This window comes from Scylla paramamosain, chromosome 28 (genome assembly GCF_035594125.1).
Source record: "Scylla paramamosain isolate STU-SP2022 chromosome 28, ASM3559412v1, whole genome shotgun sequence".
Classification (NCBI taxonomy): domain Eukaryota; kingdom Metazoa; phylum Arthropoda; class Malacostraca; order Decapoda; family Portunidae; genus Scylla; species Scylla paramamosain.
Window position 1 is genome coordinate 8,340,001 of NC_087178.1, and position 19,899 is coordinate 8,359,899.

Sequence of the window (19,899 nt, forward strand, 5' to 3'; positions counted from 1 at the left end):
TTAATTTGTCGTCCCCCAAACTCACGGCGGCCCGGCGGGGTGTAGAGGGGGAGAGGTAATGGATGTAGAAGGGGAGAGGTATTAGGTGTGGAAAGTAATGGGTGACGCAGGTGTGTAAGGAATATAGAATGAGATGCTAGAAATGCTAAGATCGTAATGTGTCAGGACAGGTAGAGGGGATGGGTGTATATAAAGTGTCCAAAGTGTATATTGCAGCCCCAAGATGTGGAAGTGGAGATGCTGGGATCAGAAGCGAGCCAAGTGGAGAATACGAAAGGAAAGTTAATGAAAAAAAAAATCCTTAAATTGAAACATGGGATAAGTGAATAAAAAAAAAGATGAATAAGACATGAAATCGAAATAAATGACAGTAGAAGAAATGTAAATGAAAAGTATTGAAACGAGATGAAGTAAGAATATAAACAAGCAAATCCCAAAACTAAAGCAAGATAGAAAAAATAAATAAATAAATAAACACCAAATCAAGATAAACGATAACAGAAATCAAACTGAGATGAGATAACGAGAAAAGAAACAGACATCCCCACCGAAGCAAGAGATAATACGACGATAAAACAGTGAAACAGGGACGCCAGAACTGCAAGGGAAGGAGAGACAGGCCAGGTAAAGGGCAGGAGTGTCTGCATAGAGAGCGTCACAGCCTTCGTGTCTCTTGAAGCAAAATTTCTCTTTCCTTTACGTGACGTGGCGAAGAAACAGGGAGGTTCGGAGGTTGTTGGGGATGGCTCGTGAGGGGTCAGGAGGAGGAGGAGGAAAGTAGGCCAGGGAATTTCAGTAGACAAAAGTGCGGAAAGGGACAGACAGGTGAACTAGAGAAGGAAGAATTATAAAGGAGAAGAATAAAGGGAGGATGGTGCTTACGGCGGATCTCTCTCTCTCTCTCTCTCTCTCTCTCTCTCTCTCTCTCTCTCTCTCTCTCTCTCCTTGGACCACCGACTTAGTATCTTGAGATTCGTGTGGTCCTTTTTCTCGGTAATTTCTCTCCTCACTCTCGGCGAGGCAGTGGGCGGGTGGGCGGCGGGCGGGGGCAGCGTCTCTGGGCAGGCTGCGGGCGGCGGGCGGTCAGGTAAGGTGTATAGAGCCTCAGGGCAGGGGGCGGAGGAGCCTGGACAGGGGAGCGTGGACAGGGGAGATGGGGAGAGAAAGGTGAGGCGATGTGGGAGACTGGGAGGGGGGAGGACTGGGACGAAAGGAGGAGGGGGAGATACTCTACACACACACACACACACACACACACACACACACACCGCGTAGTAAACCCACCGTTACCTGTGAGGCCAAAAAGTCTCCCCCCCGACCTCCCGTTCAGAGGTAAGGAGGAAAGAAGGGAGAGGAGGGAGGGAGGGGGATCCAGGACGCCCCTCCCTTGCCTCTACGCCACGCAAGATCAGCTCCTGTGGCCTGGGATGGAAGGGCGAGGGAGCGGAGGAGCGGAGCGAGGGATGGAGGGAGGTCAGGACGCCGTGAGGTTAGCATCGCCACTGGCTTGAGGAACCACTGATGCACCACGCTCTGAAAAAAAATCATTCCTTTTCATATATTTTCCCCTTAAAACATACTACTCCCTTTATTATTACATAGCCACTCCTAACACTCCTCTCCCTCAACGCACACTCGCCTCTACGCTCACATCCCCTCGGAACTCAAAGAAAACGAGGGAAATATATGAGTCCCCGTGGAAGAAGGCAACTCGCATCTTCTAGCCTCGCGCAGGGTCCAGGTGAGGCAGACGCAGACGCCGCCTTCCTCCGCTCCATCAGTTCTCAACCTACTCCATGTTTTCTTCCGAGACCAACAGAGGGCGATGGTGGTGGTGGTGGTGGTGGTGGCGGTGCTAGTGGTGGTAATCTTGAGTCACCCCTTCGCGTGTTCCGTTCTCTCTGGTGCATAGAATGAATAGAAAATGGATTGATGCTCGTGTGTGTGTGTGTGTGTGTGTGTGTGTGTGTGTGTGTGTGTGTGTAGAGAGAGAGAGAGAGAGAGAGAGAGAGAGATTCTAATTTTTCTTTTCTCTTTTACAGGTAAACAAAGTGACGGAAGATGATGTCGTGAGTATGATGGTGGTGGTGGTGGTGATGGTGATGATGATGGTAGTGGTAATGATTATGATTTTTTTTTCGTTGTTGCTTTCTTCATCGTCATTGTTGTGGTCACCAGTGGATGAGAGAGAGAGAGAGAGAGAGAGAGAGAGAGAGAGAGAGAGAGAGAGAGAGAGAGAGAGAGAGAGAGAGAGAGAGAGAGAGATGCTATCAGTTTCAAGTCCCGGCAGCCTCCTTGACTCACCACAGCCCACCCACGCCATTACCTTATTCACTTACTCACTCATTCACTCTTATTCGTTCACTAATTCATGCATTCACCTCTTCAGTCACTCGCTCACTCTCTCACTCTGCTGAATCTATAGATAATAAATAGGTGGTGGTGGTGGTGGTGGTGGTGAAGGCAGGTATGGCTGTGTAGGAGGAAGAAGAAGAAGAAGAGGAGGAGGAGGAGGAGGAGGAGGAGGAGGAGGAGGAGGAGGAGGTCACCACATAAGGGACTGAAAGACTTCATTTGATAAGAAGCCATTTTAGTAAACTTTTCTCGCCTTAAATGAGAGAGAGAGAGAGAGAGAGAGAGAGAGAGAGAGAGAGAGAGAGAGAGAGAGAGAGAGAGAGAGAGAGAGAGAGAGCATCTACACACACACTCACCCATGAAAGGAGTGTGATTTTTGTCCCGTCTCTGTGTGTGTGTGTGTGTGTGTGTGTGTGTGTGTGTGTGTGTGTGTGTGTGTGTGTGTGTGCTGTAGGATGGGTGCGGTTCCTATATTTGGGCAGGACGCCACACATATCCTCAGGCAGTCCTTCTTTCCATGCCCCGCCCTCCCCTACGAAGTCACTTGCACCTCTCTCTCTCTCTCTCCTCCCCCTTCTCTCTCTCTCTCTCTCTCTCTCTCTCTCTCTCTCTCTCTCTCTCTCTCTCTCTCTCTCTCTCTCTCTCTCTCTCTCTCTCTTTCTTTCTCTGCTCGTACTCATTATCCTTGTTCCTTCCCTTTTCTCTCTTTCCACCCTGTTGTCCTTCCCCCTCCTCCTCCTCCTCCTCCTTCGTGACCCTGAGGATGATGGGGAGGTGGGTGGGGAAGACGTTTGGGTACAAAAGAAACGTGTGTGTGTGTGTGTGTGTGTGTGTGTGTGTGTGTGTGTGTGTGTGTGTGTGTGTTGAGGATGGAAAGTGTCAACCCAGGAAGGAAAGGTAATGGGGGAAGAGGTAAGTACACAGGAAAGGTGTGCCTAATTAAGAGGGAAAGGTGCGAGTTGTGGCGTGCGCGTCAAGTGTGAAAGGTAAGTAAGTGTGAGGGGGAAAATTGGCATCTTTATAAGGGCAGGGAGGAAGTGAGAGGCGGCAGAAGTGAGAGTGACAGGAGAGCGAGTCGGGTGTCAGGGTGTGGGTGAGTGTGGACGGTTCAAAAGTACAAGTGTTTGTCAAGTGGAGTGTGGGGGAAAAATAGCTTATGTTTATTTAAGATGTTGGAGAGAAATGGGTTCCTTGTTAAAAATCATGAGAAGCTTTTTTTTTTCTATTTATGTGTTCAAGAATCTGTAACATTTTTAACTTTCTTGTTTTGGAAATATTAAGAAGACTTTTTTCGTTTCATAGATTTAACGTAGTAAAATGTTTCGGTTCCATTCTCCCTTCTTCCTACTTCAAAAAACGGTAAAACTTCTTATAAATTGTAAGGGAAGTTGGGTTTTTCATGTATTCAAGAATCTATAACATTTTTTTTTTCACTCCTTGCTTTGGGAATATTAAGAAAACTTATTTTGTTTCATAGATTCACCGTGCTAAAATATTTCCCACTTAAAACCTTAAATTTTTCCTCCTCTTTCGCACTAAAATATGTTCACTTTTCTTTCCTTCTTTCTACTTCAACATTCCTTCAACGTATTGTATTCCCCACTTAAACCTCAATTATTTCCTCCTCATCTCATCTTGAAGTTCGTGGTTCCAGTGTATAATATTCCCCACTTGTTATTTCATTATTTCTTCCCCTCCCCTCCAGCTTTCCTGCTTCCCTCTCGTCCGTGATATAGCGGCGTCTGAGCCTTAGGGATAAACACGCTAGGATGGACTCAAGTGCTTTTTGTTTACGCCCCTCCTCACAGACGTCCCTCCATCGAGACCGTTCCCCTCTAAGGACGTAACTTTACCCCCAAGCAAAAGTCCCTAAGGCGAGGCAGTCTAGAGATGAGTCTGGTGTTTTATAGAAAAGAAATGTTAGTTTTGTAAGATTTCATAGCAGTGGAAGCGAGTTAGAAATCAAATGAGTGTAAAAGAATATAGATAAGTTAGTTTTGTAAGTTTTATTATTAGTGGAAAGGAGTTGGAAGTCAAAAGGACGTAAAAAGAGGAGAAATAAGTTAACATGATTTAATAGCACTCGCGTTGGAAGTCAAACAGGTGGAAAATTGCAAATGGGATTGAGTTTGTCGTCTCCCGCACATGGAAATATTAGGAGGTTTAGGTGCACGTCTGAGATATAACTAGAATGAACGCTTGGCCGTATATGGGGGCGCAGATGCCAAGTTTGAGAGCCTGGCAGGTTATAAAATCTGACTCGCTCTTGTTGGGAGGAGAAGAGAGATAGTTCGTGATAGCGCGTGTGGCTCCCTGGGGTGTCCAAACCTTGCACAGTGTTATCTGTTCTGTTTTATCGCTTTTTTTCCTACGTCGTGGCTTCTACAACAACAACAACAACAACAACAACAACAACAACAACAAACACTACTACTACTACTACTACTACTACTACTACTACTACTACTACTACTACTACTACTACTACTACTTCATTGTCACGTGAAAAAAAAATAAAGAGAGAGAGAGAGAGAGAGAGAGAGAGAGAGAGAGAGAGAGAGAGAGAGAGAGAGAGAGAGAAAGGGGTGAAAATAAACAAGGAACCCCAGACGCTTGACAAAAGACGCACGTTATCCGCACACTTTGACCAGACGCTGATCACCTGTCTCTCTCTCTCTCTCTCTCTCTCTCTCTCTCTCTCTCTCTCTCTCTCTCTCTCTCTCTCTCTCTCTCTCTCTCTCTCTCTCATTAGCTAACCAAGTACTAATGGAAGCTATTTAGGTTTTCACTTTTTACAAATGCGTACTGTCATGAATCTCTCTCTCTCTCTCTCTCTCTCTCTCTCTCTCTCTCTCTCTCTCTCTCTCTCTCTCTCTCTCTCCTACCAGTTTATCTACCTATTTATATATCCTCTAATAATCTGTATATCTAACTTGAAAAGCAAAAAAAAAAAAACAGATCACATTTTTATTTTGAAGCAAAACACTCAACATCTTATTTCCTTATTGAAAATCAGACCGTTTAATTTGTCACAATTCAGTCTTGTAAGGTCAATAGGTCTGCTGCTGCTTGTTCTTCCATTGTGTTCCCTTATGCCGCCCCTGGTCAGCCCTGCGCGGAACAAAGGGCGCCCTCGCAGATTTTCCTGGGCGGTGATTGGCTGAGCGAGGGAGCTGCGTCATGGGGACAGCCAATCACTTCGCTCCGAGACAGTGTTGTCATTTTACCGTCAGCCAGTGGAAATGTATTATTATTATTATTATTATTATTATTATTATTATTATTATTATTATTATTATTATTATTGTTATTATTATTATTATTATTATTATTATTATTATTATTATTATTATTATAGTTATTATTTTTACCGCCACCACCACTGACAATGATACTACTACTACTACTACTACTACTACTACTACTACTACTACTACTACTACTACTACAACTACTACTACTACTACTACTACATCCACTTAAATTGGACATTGAAAGATAATGAAAATTAAAGAAAAGAAAGAGAAAATAAAAGAACGAATAAGGAGTGAAGAGAAGAAAAAAGGAGGGGAAGAAGAAAAAGAGGAGAAGGAAGGAAGAAGAAGAAGAAAAGAAGAAATGTTCGCGTGTCAGAAAGTGTGTCAGCATTGATCATATAATAGTGTTTGTGTGTGTGTGTGTGTGTGTGTGTGTGTGTGTGTGTGTGTGTGTGTGTGTGTGTTGACGAGGTGAGTCTCAGGGCGGGGGTCAGCGGCGCGGCGGTCTTGTCACCTGTCCCATTACCTCTGCTCACCTGGCGACGGGCGGGAAGTTACAGGTGTGTTCCCACGCTTCGTCCCGGCGGTACGGCACCCACCTGGCGCTACCTCTTCCTCCTCCTTCTCTTCCTCCTCTTCTCCATCCTCATCCTTTTTAGTTATCTCTTATTTTTCATCTTCGTCTTCAATATACAGCACTACCTTAACCAAGAGGAAGTTTACCTTCTTTTTTCTTTGTTTCGTTCTCTGCACTCCACTTGTTCCTCGCGAAATTGTCGATTTATTTATTCATTTCGCGTTTTATGATCAAACTTTTCTTTCACGCGACGTAAATTGTTTGCTTTCATTTTTCCAACTCTTTTGTTCCCACGGCGAGACTCCCACGCAGAGAGAGAGAGAGAGAGAGAGAGAGAGAGAGAGAGAGAGAGAGAGAGAGAGAGAGAGAGAGAGAGAGAGAGAGAGAGAGAGAGAGAGAAGGTAGCATCTTCAGAAACCCAATCATTACTCGTATGTGTAAGTACGCTTCTTCCTCCTCCTCGTCCTCCTCCTCCTCCTCCTCCTCTTCCTCATCTTCTTTCTCAGCAGACCCAGAAAAGGCCCCTCAGTAAAGATCCCACAGCGCCCCCCACACCCCCAGGCCAGGTCAGGAGGTGAGGTCTAGTCTGCCGTGACCTGCGCACTTGTAGCAAAACTCGTGACCTGAAGGAGCATCTGCCAGCCTCCGGAGTAACCTGTGTTGTGACGTCATCCCCCCTTTTCTCTCTCTCTCTCTCTCTCTCTCTCTCTCTCTCTCTCTCTCTCTCTCTCTCTCTCTCTCTCTCTCTCTCTCTCTCTCTAACAAAATGAAAAATAGAGAAAAACACACATTAATAGACTGAATAATAGTGAAGGAATATCTATGACTGAATGACTGAAGGAAGGAAGGAAAGAAGGGGAATGAAGAAATGAAGGACTAAATTCACTTAATCCTTGTAAGGGTCACGGGGAGAAGGAGAGGTCACGTGTTATGCAGGTCACAGCACCCCCTCCTCCTCCTCCTCCTCCTCCTCCTCCTCCTCCTCCTCCTCCTCCGTTATCAAGGCGTTACGTTACAGAGGTTTTGTGACGCATTGCTCCATAGGTCACGAGGGCGGACAAAGGCAACCGCAGAGAGAGAGAGAGAGAGAGAGAGAGAGAGAGAGAGAGAGAGAGAGAGAGAGAGAGAGAGAGAGAGAGAGAGGTATCACATTGCGGGCTGGACTCCATCATAGGTGTTTGAATGGCACGCGTCAAGACTTTCTCTCTCTCTCTCTCTCTCTCTCTCTCTCTCTCTCTCTCTCTCTCTCTCTCTCTCTCTCTCTCTCTCTCTCTCTCTCTCTCTCTCTCTTGTCATTGCTCATTTAATTGCTTACTTTTTTTCTTAAAGAAGAGAAGGAAGAGAAGAAGGAGGAGGAGGGGAGGAGGAGGTGGAGAAGGAGGAGGAGGAGGTGAGAATTAGAGGCACTGATTTGAATAAGACCAGTGAGTGTTGTAAACAAGCATCACTTATTCCTCTCTCTCTCTCTCTCTCTCTCTCTCTCTCTCTCTCTCTCTCTCTCTCTCTCTCTCTCTCTCTCTCTCTCTCTCTCTCTCTCAGCATCCCCACTCACTCACTTGTTTCATCCTATTGCCACTTTTCCTCCTCCTCCTCCTCCTCCTCCTCCTCCTCCTCTGAATGATGGGCTTTCATGCCTCGGGTTAGTGTGTTGCCTGGCGCGTCTGACCCTCCCCCCTCTGTTTTCCCCCTCCCCTACCCTCCCCTCACTTCCCCTCTCTCTCTACCTTTCCTTTCCCCTCCTCCTCCTCCTCCTCCTCCTCCTCCTCCTCCTCCTCCTCCTCCTGTTCCCTTCCCATCTGACCTTTTTCACCCTTATCTCCCCCTCTCTCCGTATCCTTTTCCTTGTTCTCTCTCTCTCTCTCTCTCTCTCTCTCTCTCTCTCTCTCTCTCTCTCTCTCTCTCTCTCTCTCTCTCTCTCTCTGTCTGGTTTCATTTTCGTTTTCCTGTATTTTTTTCACATTGAGAGAGAGAGAGAGAGAGAGAGAGAGAGAGAGAGAGAGAGAGAGAGAGAGAGAGAGAGAATAATGATCTGCCACGTCACGTCCACCCTAATTCACACACACACACACACACACACACACACACACACACACACACACACACACACACACACACACACACACACACACACACACACACACACACACACACACACACACACACACACACACACACAAGGCAAAAAGATCACGGGTTGACCCTTTCCAGCCGCCATTATTAAACTCTGATGCGGAGGTACGAGGACGAGGGCGAGGTCAGGCAGGCAAGGATTCGAACTAAGCATTGAGTTTTCGGAGTAGTGTGTTCGGTTCGGTGCTTCTTGACTTGGGTTTGTTTATCTGTACGTGTGCTTTCCTTTAAGGACTGGTTATTTTTGTTTATAATGGAAGAAGAGGTTTTGTTTTAGTGTTATTTTGGTCTAGAGGGCGTATAAGTGTGTGTGTGTGTGTGTGTGTGTGTGTGTGTGTGTGTGTGTATGTATGATCTCTGGACTGTTTCAAGAGGGTGAATAATTTTTCTCTCCTCAAGTAGATAAAAGGAGAAGGTAAAGGCGGATTATTTATTATAAGATAGCGAAAAATAATATTTGTGTGTGGCTTGAATAGTGCTGCAGTGACTCAAGTGAAAGGATGGAAATAGTAACAGTGGTTATGGTGATTGTTGTTGCCATGCGAGTGGTGGTAGTAGTGGTAGTAGTAGTAGTAGTAGTAGTAGTAGTAGTAGTAGTAGTAGTAGTAGTAGTAGTAGTAGTAACAGCAGCACACAATACTAAACCAACCACTATTCACAACTATTCAATCATTCAATCTATTTCCACAACCAATGAAAGCAACAAACACACACACACACACACACACACACACACACACACACACACTTCATTTATCATTCCAGCATACACTCTAACGTCGATTTGAGTGGACTTCGGTGGTGGTGGTGGTGGTGGTGGTGAGATTAGGTCAAGGTGGCCGTTCACTGAGGCTGATGACCGGTCTGGATGTGGGACGCTGAGAGGAGAGAGTGAAGCGAAGCAGAGAGAGAGAGGGAGAAGAGAGATATTGAAGAGGGAGGGGGAGAACGAGAGGAGAGTAAGAGAAATGGATGAGAGTGAGGGAGAAGGAGAAAGTAAAGAGGAGGAGAGAGAAGAGAGACTAGGTGAAAGGAATTGAAACTAAACTCTCTCTCTCTCTCTCTCTCTCTCTCTCTCTCTCTCTCTCTCTCTCTCTCTCTCTCTCTCTCTCTCTCTCTCTCTCTCTCTCTCTCTCTCTCTCTCTCTCTCCGTGGCGTCTCTCAAAACATTTACCAGAGAGAGAGAGAGAGAGAGAGAGAGAGAGAGAGAGAGAGAGAAAGAGAGAGAGAGAGAGAGTTTATCATCCTTCTCTCGGAGCAATACAATTCAGAACCACTTTTGATTGCGTACTTAAGTAGAGCGAGGAGGAGGAGGAAGAGGAGTAGGAGGAGGAGGAGGGAGAAGATGAAGGAAGAGGAGATGGCGCCGGAAAAAGAAGAGGCTATAAAAGATGATAAAAAGACGAGGGAAAATTAGATAAAGGTGAAGGTATTGAAGGAAAGATGCTTATAAAGATGATAAGAGGGATGGTATTAGTAAAGACGAGGAAGAAGAAGAGTAGGTAGAAAGATAAGGGAAGTTAATGGAGGAAATGAGAAGAGGCGAAAAGAGGAGGGGAGAGGAAAGGAAGATAGGGAGAGAAGATAAAGGTAAGAGGAGAAGAAAGGTAAGAAGAAAGAGAAGACAATAGCATCATTATCTGTTACATCACCATCATCATCATCATCATCATCACCACCACCATCACCACCACCAGCACCACCACCACCTTCATTATCATATTCGTGAGTGTTTACCTGAGGTGTGAAGTGGTAATGATTGTGGTTACCAGGGGCACAACTCTCTCTCTCTCTCTCTCTCTCTCTCTCTCTCTCTCTCTCTCTCTCTCTCTCTCTCTCTCTCTCTCTCTGGCCGTCTTTCATCTAGTGATTACTGGTTTAAATGGCTGTTATTTATATCATTCGACCTACCACTCATCATAATTATCGTGAAAAACGTGTCATTGTACCGTAACATATCCTGGGCTTTATTACACTATGAGTTTACACTGTAGTAGTAGTAGTAGTAGTAGTAGTAGTAGGAAGAGGGGGAGGAGGAGGATGACGGGAAGACGCGTGGCTGCAGAAACAAGACGTGTGTACGGCCACTATTCAGAAACGCTTAGTTATCACACCAGGATCATTGTCAAAGGCCACACTGATGATTAGCCTGGTTCTCGAGTGTGTTTCTGCGCATAATAATGTGGAAATCTGTCACTAGAACCGTAAAAATACTCTTAAATCCTTGTGACTTCAACTAGAGCGTTTTGAATGCAGTGGAGATCCAGTCAGAGGGGGAATGGAGAGGAATGGAGTGGAGCGGAGTGGAGTGGAGTGGAGTACATGTTCCCAGACGTGGTGTAACTCCTTCAGAATTTCCGCCTGTGATCCTTTGACCCCCTCTAGCCTCTCTTTTCCTCCTTCCCTCCTTGTCTTCCCTGTCGTCTTTATTGTGTATTCTTCCTTACTACTACTACTTCTACTACTACTACTACTACTACTACTACTACTACTACTACTACTACTACTACTACTACTACTACTACTACTACTGCTGCTGCTGCTGCTGCTGCTGCTGCTGCTGCTGCTGCCACTACACTATTTTTTTTTATTTCTCGTGTCCTCCTCCTCCTCCTCCTCCTCGGGTTGCGGTGATAGCAATCAAGGGTGTTGTTGTTTAGTGCTGGCCAGGGACTTGCCTAATGAAGGTAGATCCCGCCTGTACTCGTATTTGGTGCTCTCTCTCTCTCTCTCTCTCTCTCTCTCTCTCTCTCTCTCTCTCTCTCTCTCTCTCTCTCTCTCTCTCTCTCTCTCTCTCTCTCTCTCTCTCACACACACACACACACACACACACACACACACACACACACACACACACACACACACACACACACACAGAGAGAGAGAGAGAGAGAGAGAGAGAGAGAGAGAGAGAGAGAGAGAGAGAGAGAGAGAGAGAGAGAGAGAGGAAGCCTGTGTACACGAGGCAGCCTCCATGAATGAGTTTCCTGCCTTAAATCATCCCATTTTCCCGGCAGGTAGAGAGAGAGAGAGAGAGAGAGAGAGAGAGAGAGAGAGAGAGAGAGAGAGAGAGAGAGAGAGAGAGAGAGAGAGAGAGAGAGACTCATGATCATTCACAAACGAAAATTGAAGAGAAAATTAAGTCATGTCTCATTCATTTTTTTTAGCTCTCATATTTCTTCGTTTCCTTTTCATTTTTACTTTATCTCACACCTTAATAATTATACTTGTGTGGTTCCTCCTTTCCGAGTGTTTTCATGGCAGGCAAATCAAAATGTAAGGAAATGAGTACATGTTTTCTTTCTAATTTGTCATTTTTCACATGAAACAATATTCCCTTCGTGAAATTATCAGGAGAAAGTCAAGCTTCTTAAGAAGTCATTATTAAGAAAAAAAAAAAAAAAAAAGTGAAACTCATCATAATCACCACGAAGTCATTAAAAGCGCAGAAATTTCTTCGCCAAACACTTTATAATGATTAACCATCCCAGCGAACACTATCATCACTTGAAAACACGTCTTACTTGCCACGAAAGTCATCACGGAGTCTCACCACAGCAACACGGAACACGTCACTGGCCCGGGGCGTCTTTTTTTTTATCAGGAGGGAACACCACGCGACCGGCAGCAGCAGGACTTCAGGCGCGGAGGAGCGGACGCGTGGCGGAGATCCGGAAGGAAGTCGCCGGACGAGTCGCCTGGCTGGGAGGGTCGCTGGCTGCAGGGGTTGAGGGGGCGAGTACGCGTGGGAAGGGTCAGTGAGCAAAGTGTGAGGGTGTATGGAGGTGTCAGGCGGGTCATCATAGCGGTGTCGTAGTGTTGGATGGCGAGGGTTACGATGGCGAGGTGAAGAGGTGTGCGGTTTAAGGCCGTATTCAGAAATGCTTTGCTCTCTCACCACTGCTGTTTTCAAAGGCCACAGAGAAGATTAGCCGGATTCTCAAGAGTGTTTCTCCTGTTAATAATATAGAAATTTGTTAATCTGTCACTAGAACCATAAAACACCCTTGGAAACCCGCGTAACTTCAACTAGAGCCTTCTGAAAGTAGTGATGAGCTGCGCAGAATTGTCTGAGAATATAGTCTTTATTAAGGGTGGTGGTTATTCAAGGGTTTTCTTCGAGGTATGCCAGAGTGTATGGAGTGAATCGTGGTGTAAATTGTTGCCACTGACGTTAGGATCACGGTGTTGTTGGGGTGTTGTTAGGTGGTGTTGTGGAGGGGTTGTCAGGCGGTGTTGCGCTCCACGCGTCCTCCTGTGAGCCTTGTGTGGGCATGTGGAAAGGGTGCGTCACTGCGTCACGGCTCATGCTGCTGCTGCTGTGTTACGGAGCCTCGTGGCGCTGAAAGAAGACCAATGAGGCAAGTTTTTGTGTACACGAACCGTATTGTGTGGTAGGTTGTCAAGGAGGAGAAGGAGGCGTGTGGCAGGAGGGTTGCGGTACACCATTGGCACAGTTGCAGTCAGTCCCCAGCCCCTGCATCTGCCACACGCCGCCCCCCACGCGCCGCTCGTCCGGGGACCGCCGAAGGGGAGCACAATACCCTGCAGGTCTGTGGTCAATTAGTGGGGCAGCACCTGCTGGACGGGGCTGGGAAACGGAAATAGCGAGTCGGTGGAGGCAGGTGGCTGGTCGGGCGGTGCACAAACACACTCGCCCACTCACTCCCCCACGCACGTTGCCTCTCCCGCGCGCCAGTCACCTCTCTTTCCGCCGAGGCAGGTGGAGGTGTGCTTCTCCGCTCCGTCGCCGCACATCACCCAGTGAACACAAACGCAGCGCTTACGCTGTCATCTTGCGTTGCGCGTGCGTTAGTGGTGCGTTTTGAACAAGCGAGATAGATACCTTGACGAAGTGTGTGTGCTTGTGCTGTGTGTGTTTGTGTGTTGTAATTAGCGCGGTGCCCACGGGAGGGTGAGGCGTAACCCGCGGCGTCGGCACCGTTGATAGCCGCCCTGGAACACTGGACAGGTGTCGTGCCGGCAAGCACTATTGTGCCAACATCCGGCACAGCTGAGCAGCAACTGGGTCACGGGGCTGGTGATTACAGGGCGGAACAGCAGGGCGGGAGGCACCAGTGTGCGTGTGTGTGTGTGGAGGGGGGTGCAGAGAGGGTGACCAGTGACCCGGTGTCAAGATCCAGTGGCCTAGACTCGAGGCGCGGGAGGCGTGTGAAAGAGTGCACGGGAGACTGTCAGAGGCGCGTGGAGCCCTTGATGGTGATGGTGGTGGTGGAGGCACCAAGGAGAGTTTGACGCGCTCCAGGGAACTTAGCGACCTCAGGCAGTGATTGGAGTTGACCTCACCCCGCCAGGTCCGGGTTAAAGCAAGGCAGGGAAGAGGTGGGCGAACAACACTCAGCTCCCAGGGGACCATCGCATCGGCCTGGGTAGGAAAGGTAGAGATCGGAAACTGATATTCCTTTCTGCGTCACCCGGCGGGGCAAGGTGTGACGGTGACCACCCAGCCCTCCACCGGACATGCCCAGCGGCCCTCCGTCATAGCAGCCACCAGGGTCGCTCCTTGCCTTCAGGAGGCAGAGAGCTGGACATGATCAGTGATGCAACCAATAATCGCAGGAGAAAGGCCTGGGTTGTGCAGCGCCGAGAAAAACCGCGGGTGAAAGGTGCATCTGAGAGGCGGCGGCTGGGGACGGGAGAGGAGGGAGAGGGAGAAACAGCGTGTGCCCTGCTGCGGGATGAGAGAGAGAGAGAGAGAGAGAGAGAGAGAGAGAGAGAGAGAGAGAGAGAGAGAGAGAGAGAGAACGTGCCCCAGTGAACTTAAGCGAGTGAGGTGAATGGTGGCAGTGTTTGCAGAGTGTGTGATCAAGTGTTCCTTCCTTCAGCAGGGAGGGAGTGCTGCGTGCTGCCCTCGACACCTGATCATTACAACACGCTGCAGGTGAACTAATACACCGCGAGGAAAAGACAATATACACGTGACTTCACTCACTATGATGATAAAACACGAACTCTTGAGTGTTTACGTTAACATGGCGGATGTGACCGTCCGCCGCGGGGGGAAAGGGGCGGCCAGGGGCAGTTCTACGTGTCCCTAAAGGTGTGCATTTAGGTACGCCCCCACCCTCCCTCCGCACCCTCGTCCCTTTCACTTCGAAAGCAAGACTCCTTCCGTCTTCCCATCCTCCTCATCAGCATCATGAATATCCAAACATTTTCTTTACGTCAAGCTCTGAAGGTAAGATGACTCTCTCTCTCTCTCTCTCTCTCTCTCTCTCTCTCTCTCTCTCTCTCTCTCTCTCTCTCTCTCTCTCTCTCTCTCTCTCTCTCTCTCTCTCTCTTCATTTATTTCTTGATCCTTCGACCTTCAATTTCCTGTCGTTGCCAATCACACACACACACACACACACACACACACACACACACACACACACACACACACACACACACACACACCTGAACAATGAACAATGTGACGTGTCGCTACATTCATTAATTTCATTCACACAATACTGGTCAGTCAACGTTTTTCTTCCTTCCACGACTTTATTAGCATTGAAAGAAGCAGTAGGAGGAGGAGGAGGAGGAGGAGGAGGAGGAGGAGGAGGAGAAGGAGAAAGAAAGTAGTTAAAAAAAATGAAAAGACAAAAAAAGAAAGGAAAACAACGAACAAATAATATGAATGAATGATGAAAAGAGGAGAGATAAAAGACGTAATTATAGAAGAGATAAAAGAAGGAAAGGAGAGCAGGACGTCTTTATTATCATCACTATCATCATCATTATCATCGTCGTCGTCGTCATCATCATCATCATCACCATCATCATCATCATCATCATCATCATCATCATCATCATCAAACGCCCTATCTAATCTTTTCATAGGTGTTTATTATTCATCTCTCTCAGTTCATCATAGCAGCACCTTTCGTCCATCTCTCCATCCCATAATTCCTTGGACCATATTCTGAAGCACATCTATGCTGCTCCTCCACTACTTTTAAAAGGCTTTACTGTATAGTTGAAGTTACACGGGTTTTAAGGGTGTTTTTTACGGTTTTAGTGACAGATTAACAAGATTTTTACATTATTAACAGGAGAAACATTCTTGAGAACTCGTCTAATCGTCTCTGTAGTATTTGAAAATAGTCATGGTGAGAGGGCAAAGCGTTTCTGAATTCGTAAAACTGTTCGTAAACTCTAATAGTCAATCTCATATTAAGGATCCCAAGGTAAAGGTAACGTTGACTAGTGGGCCTTCCTTCACTCCTGAGGCTGGGTGGGTGTTAAGGTGAGCGAGTGAGTTCAGTTAGAAGAACGTTTTATCCATACAAGAGTCGGTAATGTTTGGTGTTTGTTTCCGTTGAGTGCATGATTAAGAATGCGTCTCCCATAACCCCTCCACGCAAGGCCAGCAGTGTGTGTGTGTGTGTGTGTGTGTGTGTTGGCCCACCTGGCGTCTCGTCTCCCTCACCTGCCAGATTGATTTGGCTTTAAACCACTAAGGGAAAGCGTGTACGTATGTTTGTATGTATGACAGAGAGAGAGAGAGAGAGAGAGAGAGAGAGAGAGAGAGAGAGAGAGAGAGAGAGAGAGAGAGAGAGAGAGAGGGGGGGTGGGGGGAAGGAAGAATGAAAGGAGTTGCTCCCTAGAAAGTAACAAACATACCTGACAAGTGAAGGTATATACGACTACTAATTAGACAACATACGTGACTGGGTAAGCGACGGGGGGAGGGATGGTGGTGGAGGAGGACGAGGAGGAAGTAACGACTAGAGACATGAACTGAGGAGGAGAAAGAAAGACGCTATAATGATAACAGTCTTCGTAATCATGACATGCGAATAAATAAGTTAAAATGTTCCTCCTCTCCCCTCTCCCACACCATTGCACGCACCTCATTCTTACCTGTCTGAGTCACCTGAGAGAGAGAGAGAGAGAGAGAGAGAGAGAGAGAGAGAGAGAGAGTTGTCACGATATATTTTACCTTATACACTCACGTCTGACTTAATGTTCCTTGCTAATTACATTCTCTTCTCAGTGTCAGTGAAACATAAGCTTGAGTTTCTGTGTGAATGGTCCCTGTGTTTCGAAAATGGCCTTCAGACTTTCCCTTTTTGGACCCACGGCCAAAGAGAGAGAGAGAGAGAGAGAGAGAGAGAGAGAGTGTGTCTTAGTACAGCGACGTGCATATTGAAGGAACGGACGTGGTGGTGTCGCCCAGGAATGCTAGACTCGTAATCTTTCTCCTTCAGCTTCCTTTCTTTGTTGTCTACGATTAGGAGAGTCTTCTGGCCTCTCCAGAAGACTCACACACACACACACACACACACACACACACACACACACACACACACACCAAGTTTATGGGTGTGGCAGTTGCGTATAGTAAGTAGAGTAGGAAGAGTTTGGGGAAAGGGCATAGGGAGAAATGGGTGTAGTGGGCTTGTGAGGTACACTTGATCTTGGCGAGGCGGTGGAGGAGGGGAGGGGAGGGGGGGCAGATGATGTGTTGCGGCACTAGGTGTGGAGTACAATGGGCTGCGGGGCGGAGTGTGGAGTCTTTACCTGGGCGTGGCGGGAGTAAGTAGGGATCGGGAAGAAGACGCGCCTCAGTAATCGAGTGTTTAGTATCGGGCTGGACATTGTAGATATCCGCCTCAGTCACGGCGGAACCATTCCACTCGTTTTCTGCATTTTTTATTTCTTCTTTCTTATTTTCTTGCACTATAGGGGTGTTGTGCATTGTTTGGTGGTGTGGTGTTGCTGTTGGGTTCACCTCAGTATTTAAGAACCATGGCAGTGGTGTATGAATATTCTGTTTGCACGCATGTCATCGTGCGTGTACTGTGTATGTGCACTTCGTGTTGGGTCAGCTCCTCTAACCCACGCTGTTCTCTCCCTTGGCAGGAATTGTTCTCGCAGCTGCAGTACAGCCATGAGTCTGCCTTACCACCCGACGCCCTTCGCCGCGCCTTGGCTCAGACTTTCTACAATCAGCAACGCTTCCAGCTGGGATTCATGGACGATGCTGCCGAGTGCTTCGAAAATATCTTATTGCGGATTCACTTCCACGTGGCGAGCGGCGAGGCTGAGGACATGTGCAGCGCGCGGCACTGCATCCCGCACCAGCGCTTCGCCATGACGCTGGTGGAGCAGAGCGTGTGCGGGGAGTGCGGAGCCACGTCCGAGCCTCTACCATTCACTCAGATGGTGCACTACGTGTCCGCCTCGGCCCTCACTGCCCAGGCCAGGCAGATGGGCGACACCAGCGGCGGCGGCCCGCAGTCTCAGCCCCCCGACATGTTCGGACAGTTACTGAAGAAAGCAGGAGGCATGGGTGACATTCGCGACTGTCCGGTAAGAAATGTTCTGTCTCTTTTGGCTTCAGCTGTACTGAGTTAACATTACATTAGTAACATTATATCTAATGAAGTATCACTGTTTTCATTCCATTTATTACAAACATTTTTGTAACATGTCGATAATATGTGGATACATTTCATAGTCGAATGTGTATGAAACTGATAGTTTAATGAGTTTTGAATAATTTGATAATGAAGCCTTTAATAGCAGATTGTGGCAGGAATTATAATTATAATTCAGAGTGTCACAGCATAACATATGGTGTTGACCCACACTGACGGTATGGTGTTCCCCAGAGTGCGTGCGGCGCCAAGATCCAGATCTGCCGGACACTGATGAACCGGCCGGAGATCGTGTCCATCGGCGTGGTGTGGGACTCGGAGCGCCCCACGCTAGAGCACATCATGGCGGTGTTTGCCACCGTGGGCACGACACTGCGCCTGCGGGACGTTTTCCAGAGTGTGGTGGACGACCGCTGGGCGCAGCACACGCACCACCAGCTGGTCGGCGTGGTCACTTACTACGGCAAGCATTACTCTACGTTCTTCTATCACACTAAGCTGCGGGTGTGGATATACTTCGACGACGCCACTGTCAGGGAGATTGGACCCCACTGGGAACAAGTTGTTGACAAGTGCCGGCGTGGCCACTTCCAGCCCTTGCTGCTGCTGTATGCCAACCCGAGCGGCACACCGGTACCCATAGACAGTGCTCCCAGGACAGTGACGCTGGTGCCTGGTCACCGCCCCCACAGCCGCCCCATGCAGGCTCCCATGAAGGCCATGACATCGGCTGGGGAAACATACCCTCAGGGCGCCACCCGCCGTGCTCTCACCCCCAACCCGGAGAAGTGTGGAGATGGAATGGGTCCAGCGCCCCGCCGTGCAGTTACCCCAAGCCCTGAAGTTGCAGCACAGCTGGAGTCACACCGAGACTACCAGAACATTCATGCACTCAATGCACACGTTTACCAGGATGGCCCCAGCGAAGGCCATGGCGATGACGTGTTTGAGCCAGGCACCTCCAGCTACCGACGACAGCTGGAGAGCATCAAGCAGAGTGGTTCTGTGCTGCCCAACAAGCCCACCATCCCTGGCCGACCCAGGCTTGACTCAGACGACTCAGTCTATGTTGGAAGGCGGGGCGATGCACAGCGGCAGGAGCGGCAGCGCTCTATCAGCTGCAACGGATACAACCAGCATGGCAATCGCAACAGCAATTCCTCGCTGGATCAGTTTGACAAGGACGGCCTCAAGATGCCAGAGGGCACCAATGTGCCTCGCCGCCGAGATTCAGGCAACTGGAGTGGCGATCGTAACAGCGCATCATCTTCATCCTCAACATCACTAGAACATCCGTACCTCTTCATGGTGGGCAAGACAGGACGGCAGCCTCCGTCACCCACTGGCAAGGCGCCACCAAGCCCCTCTCGCACTGACCATCCTGAGTATGCCAACCTTGGGGTGGGTGTGCCCCAGCAACACAGTCATGGGCACCATGCCCCCAGCCACCCCTCCTCTGCACCTCCTGCTGGCCAGTATGACCCTGGCTATGACTCCTACTCACTTTCCTCCAATGACTCCTATCCCATTCAGCAGAACCTGAAGCATAATTTGCAGGTAAGCTTATCTTCATGTTGACAGCCATTCTTGATTAAAAATGAGGAAAATATTAGTTCCACAGCATTCATGTGAAAAGTTACCTCACTAATCACTTCTTTCCTGTGTTTGTCTTAAAGCAGCTTCAGCAGATTCCTGAGGGAGTGCAAGCCAGTGACAGCCCTGGGACATACACAGGAGGAAGTCAGCAGGACAGCAGCAGTGTCAGTACACTGACTGAGAGTGAAGCAGGCAGCAACTGTGAGACTCTTTGTCTCGCTGCCGACTCTCTCTTGGAGGAGGCTCGTGCACGTGAGGAGTCAGGAGACCTTTCAGTGAGTATGATGGGATAGTGTCTTGTGCCTGGAGACCATGCTCTTATAGTGGCTTTATCTTGATAGTTCATAATGTTTCATCTCTGAAGCCCAGCCATTAACGTCTTTCCTTTCTCCACAGGGTGCCTTGGATTTGTGCAGTGCTGCTGCTGCCAAGACTCGAGCAGCCATGGATGCACCCTATAACAATGCTCACTCCCTTACCTTTGCCCGCATGAAGCACAACACTTGTGTGATGCGAGCACGCTCTCTGCACCGACGCATCCTCATCCAGGAAGAGACAGCAGCTTGGGAGGGACAGTACAAGATAGGTAGGTGCC

The 19,899-nt window shown here is 48.2% G+C and overlaps 1 protein-coding gene across 6 annotated transcripts in view; it reads left to right on the forward strand.

The window, feature by feature from the left end:
- The window catches only part of LOC135114882 (uncharacterized), a 63,029-nt gene that overhangs the window by 38,522 nt on the left and 4,608 nt on the right, over positions 1-19,899 (forward strand). The window contains exons 1-6 of one of the 6 annotated variants that reach the window (XM_064031088.1): positions 12,854-12,870; positions 14,169-14,518; positions 17,191-17,640; positions 17,943-19,265; positions 19,385-19,579; positions 19,701-19,890. In XM_064031088.1, the coding sequence (XP_063887158.1) occupies positions 14,480-14,518; positions 17,191-17,640; positions 17,943-19,265; positions 19,385-19,579; positions 19,701-19,890 (2,197 nt within the window). In that variant the 5' untranslated portion in view covers positions 12,854-12,870; positions 14,169-14,479. Of the gene's footprint in view, positions 1-12,853; positions 12,871-12,909; positions 13,138-14,057; positions 14,519-17,190; positions 17,641-17,942; positions 19,266-19,384; positions 19,580-19,700; positions 19,891-19,899 lie in introns of those variants that run through there. The other 5 variants (XM_064031086.1, XM_064031087.1, XM_064031085.1 and 2 more) reach the window with 5 other exon arrangements.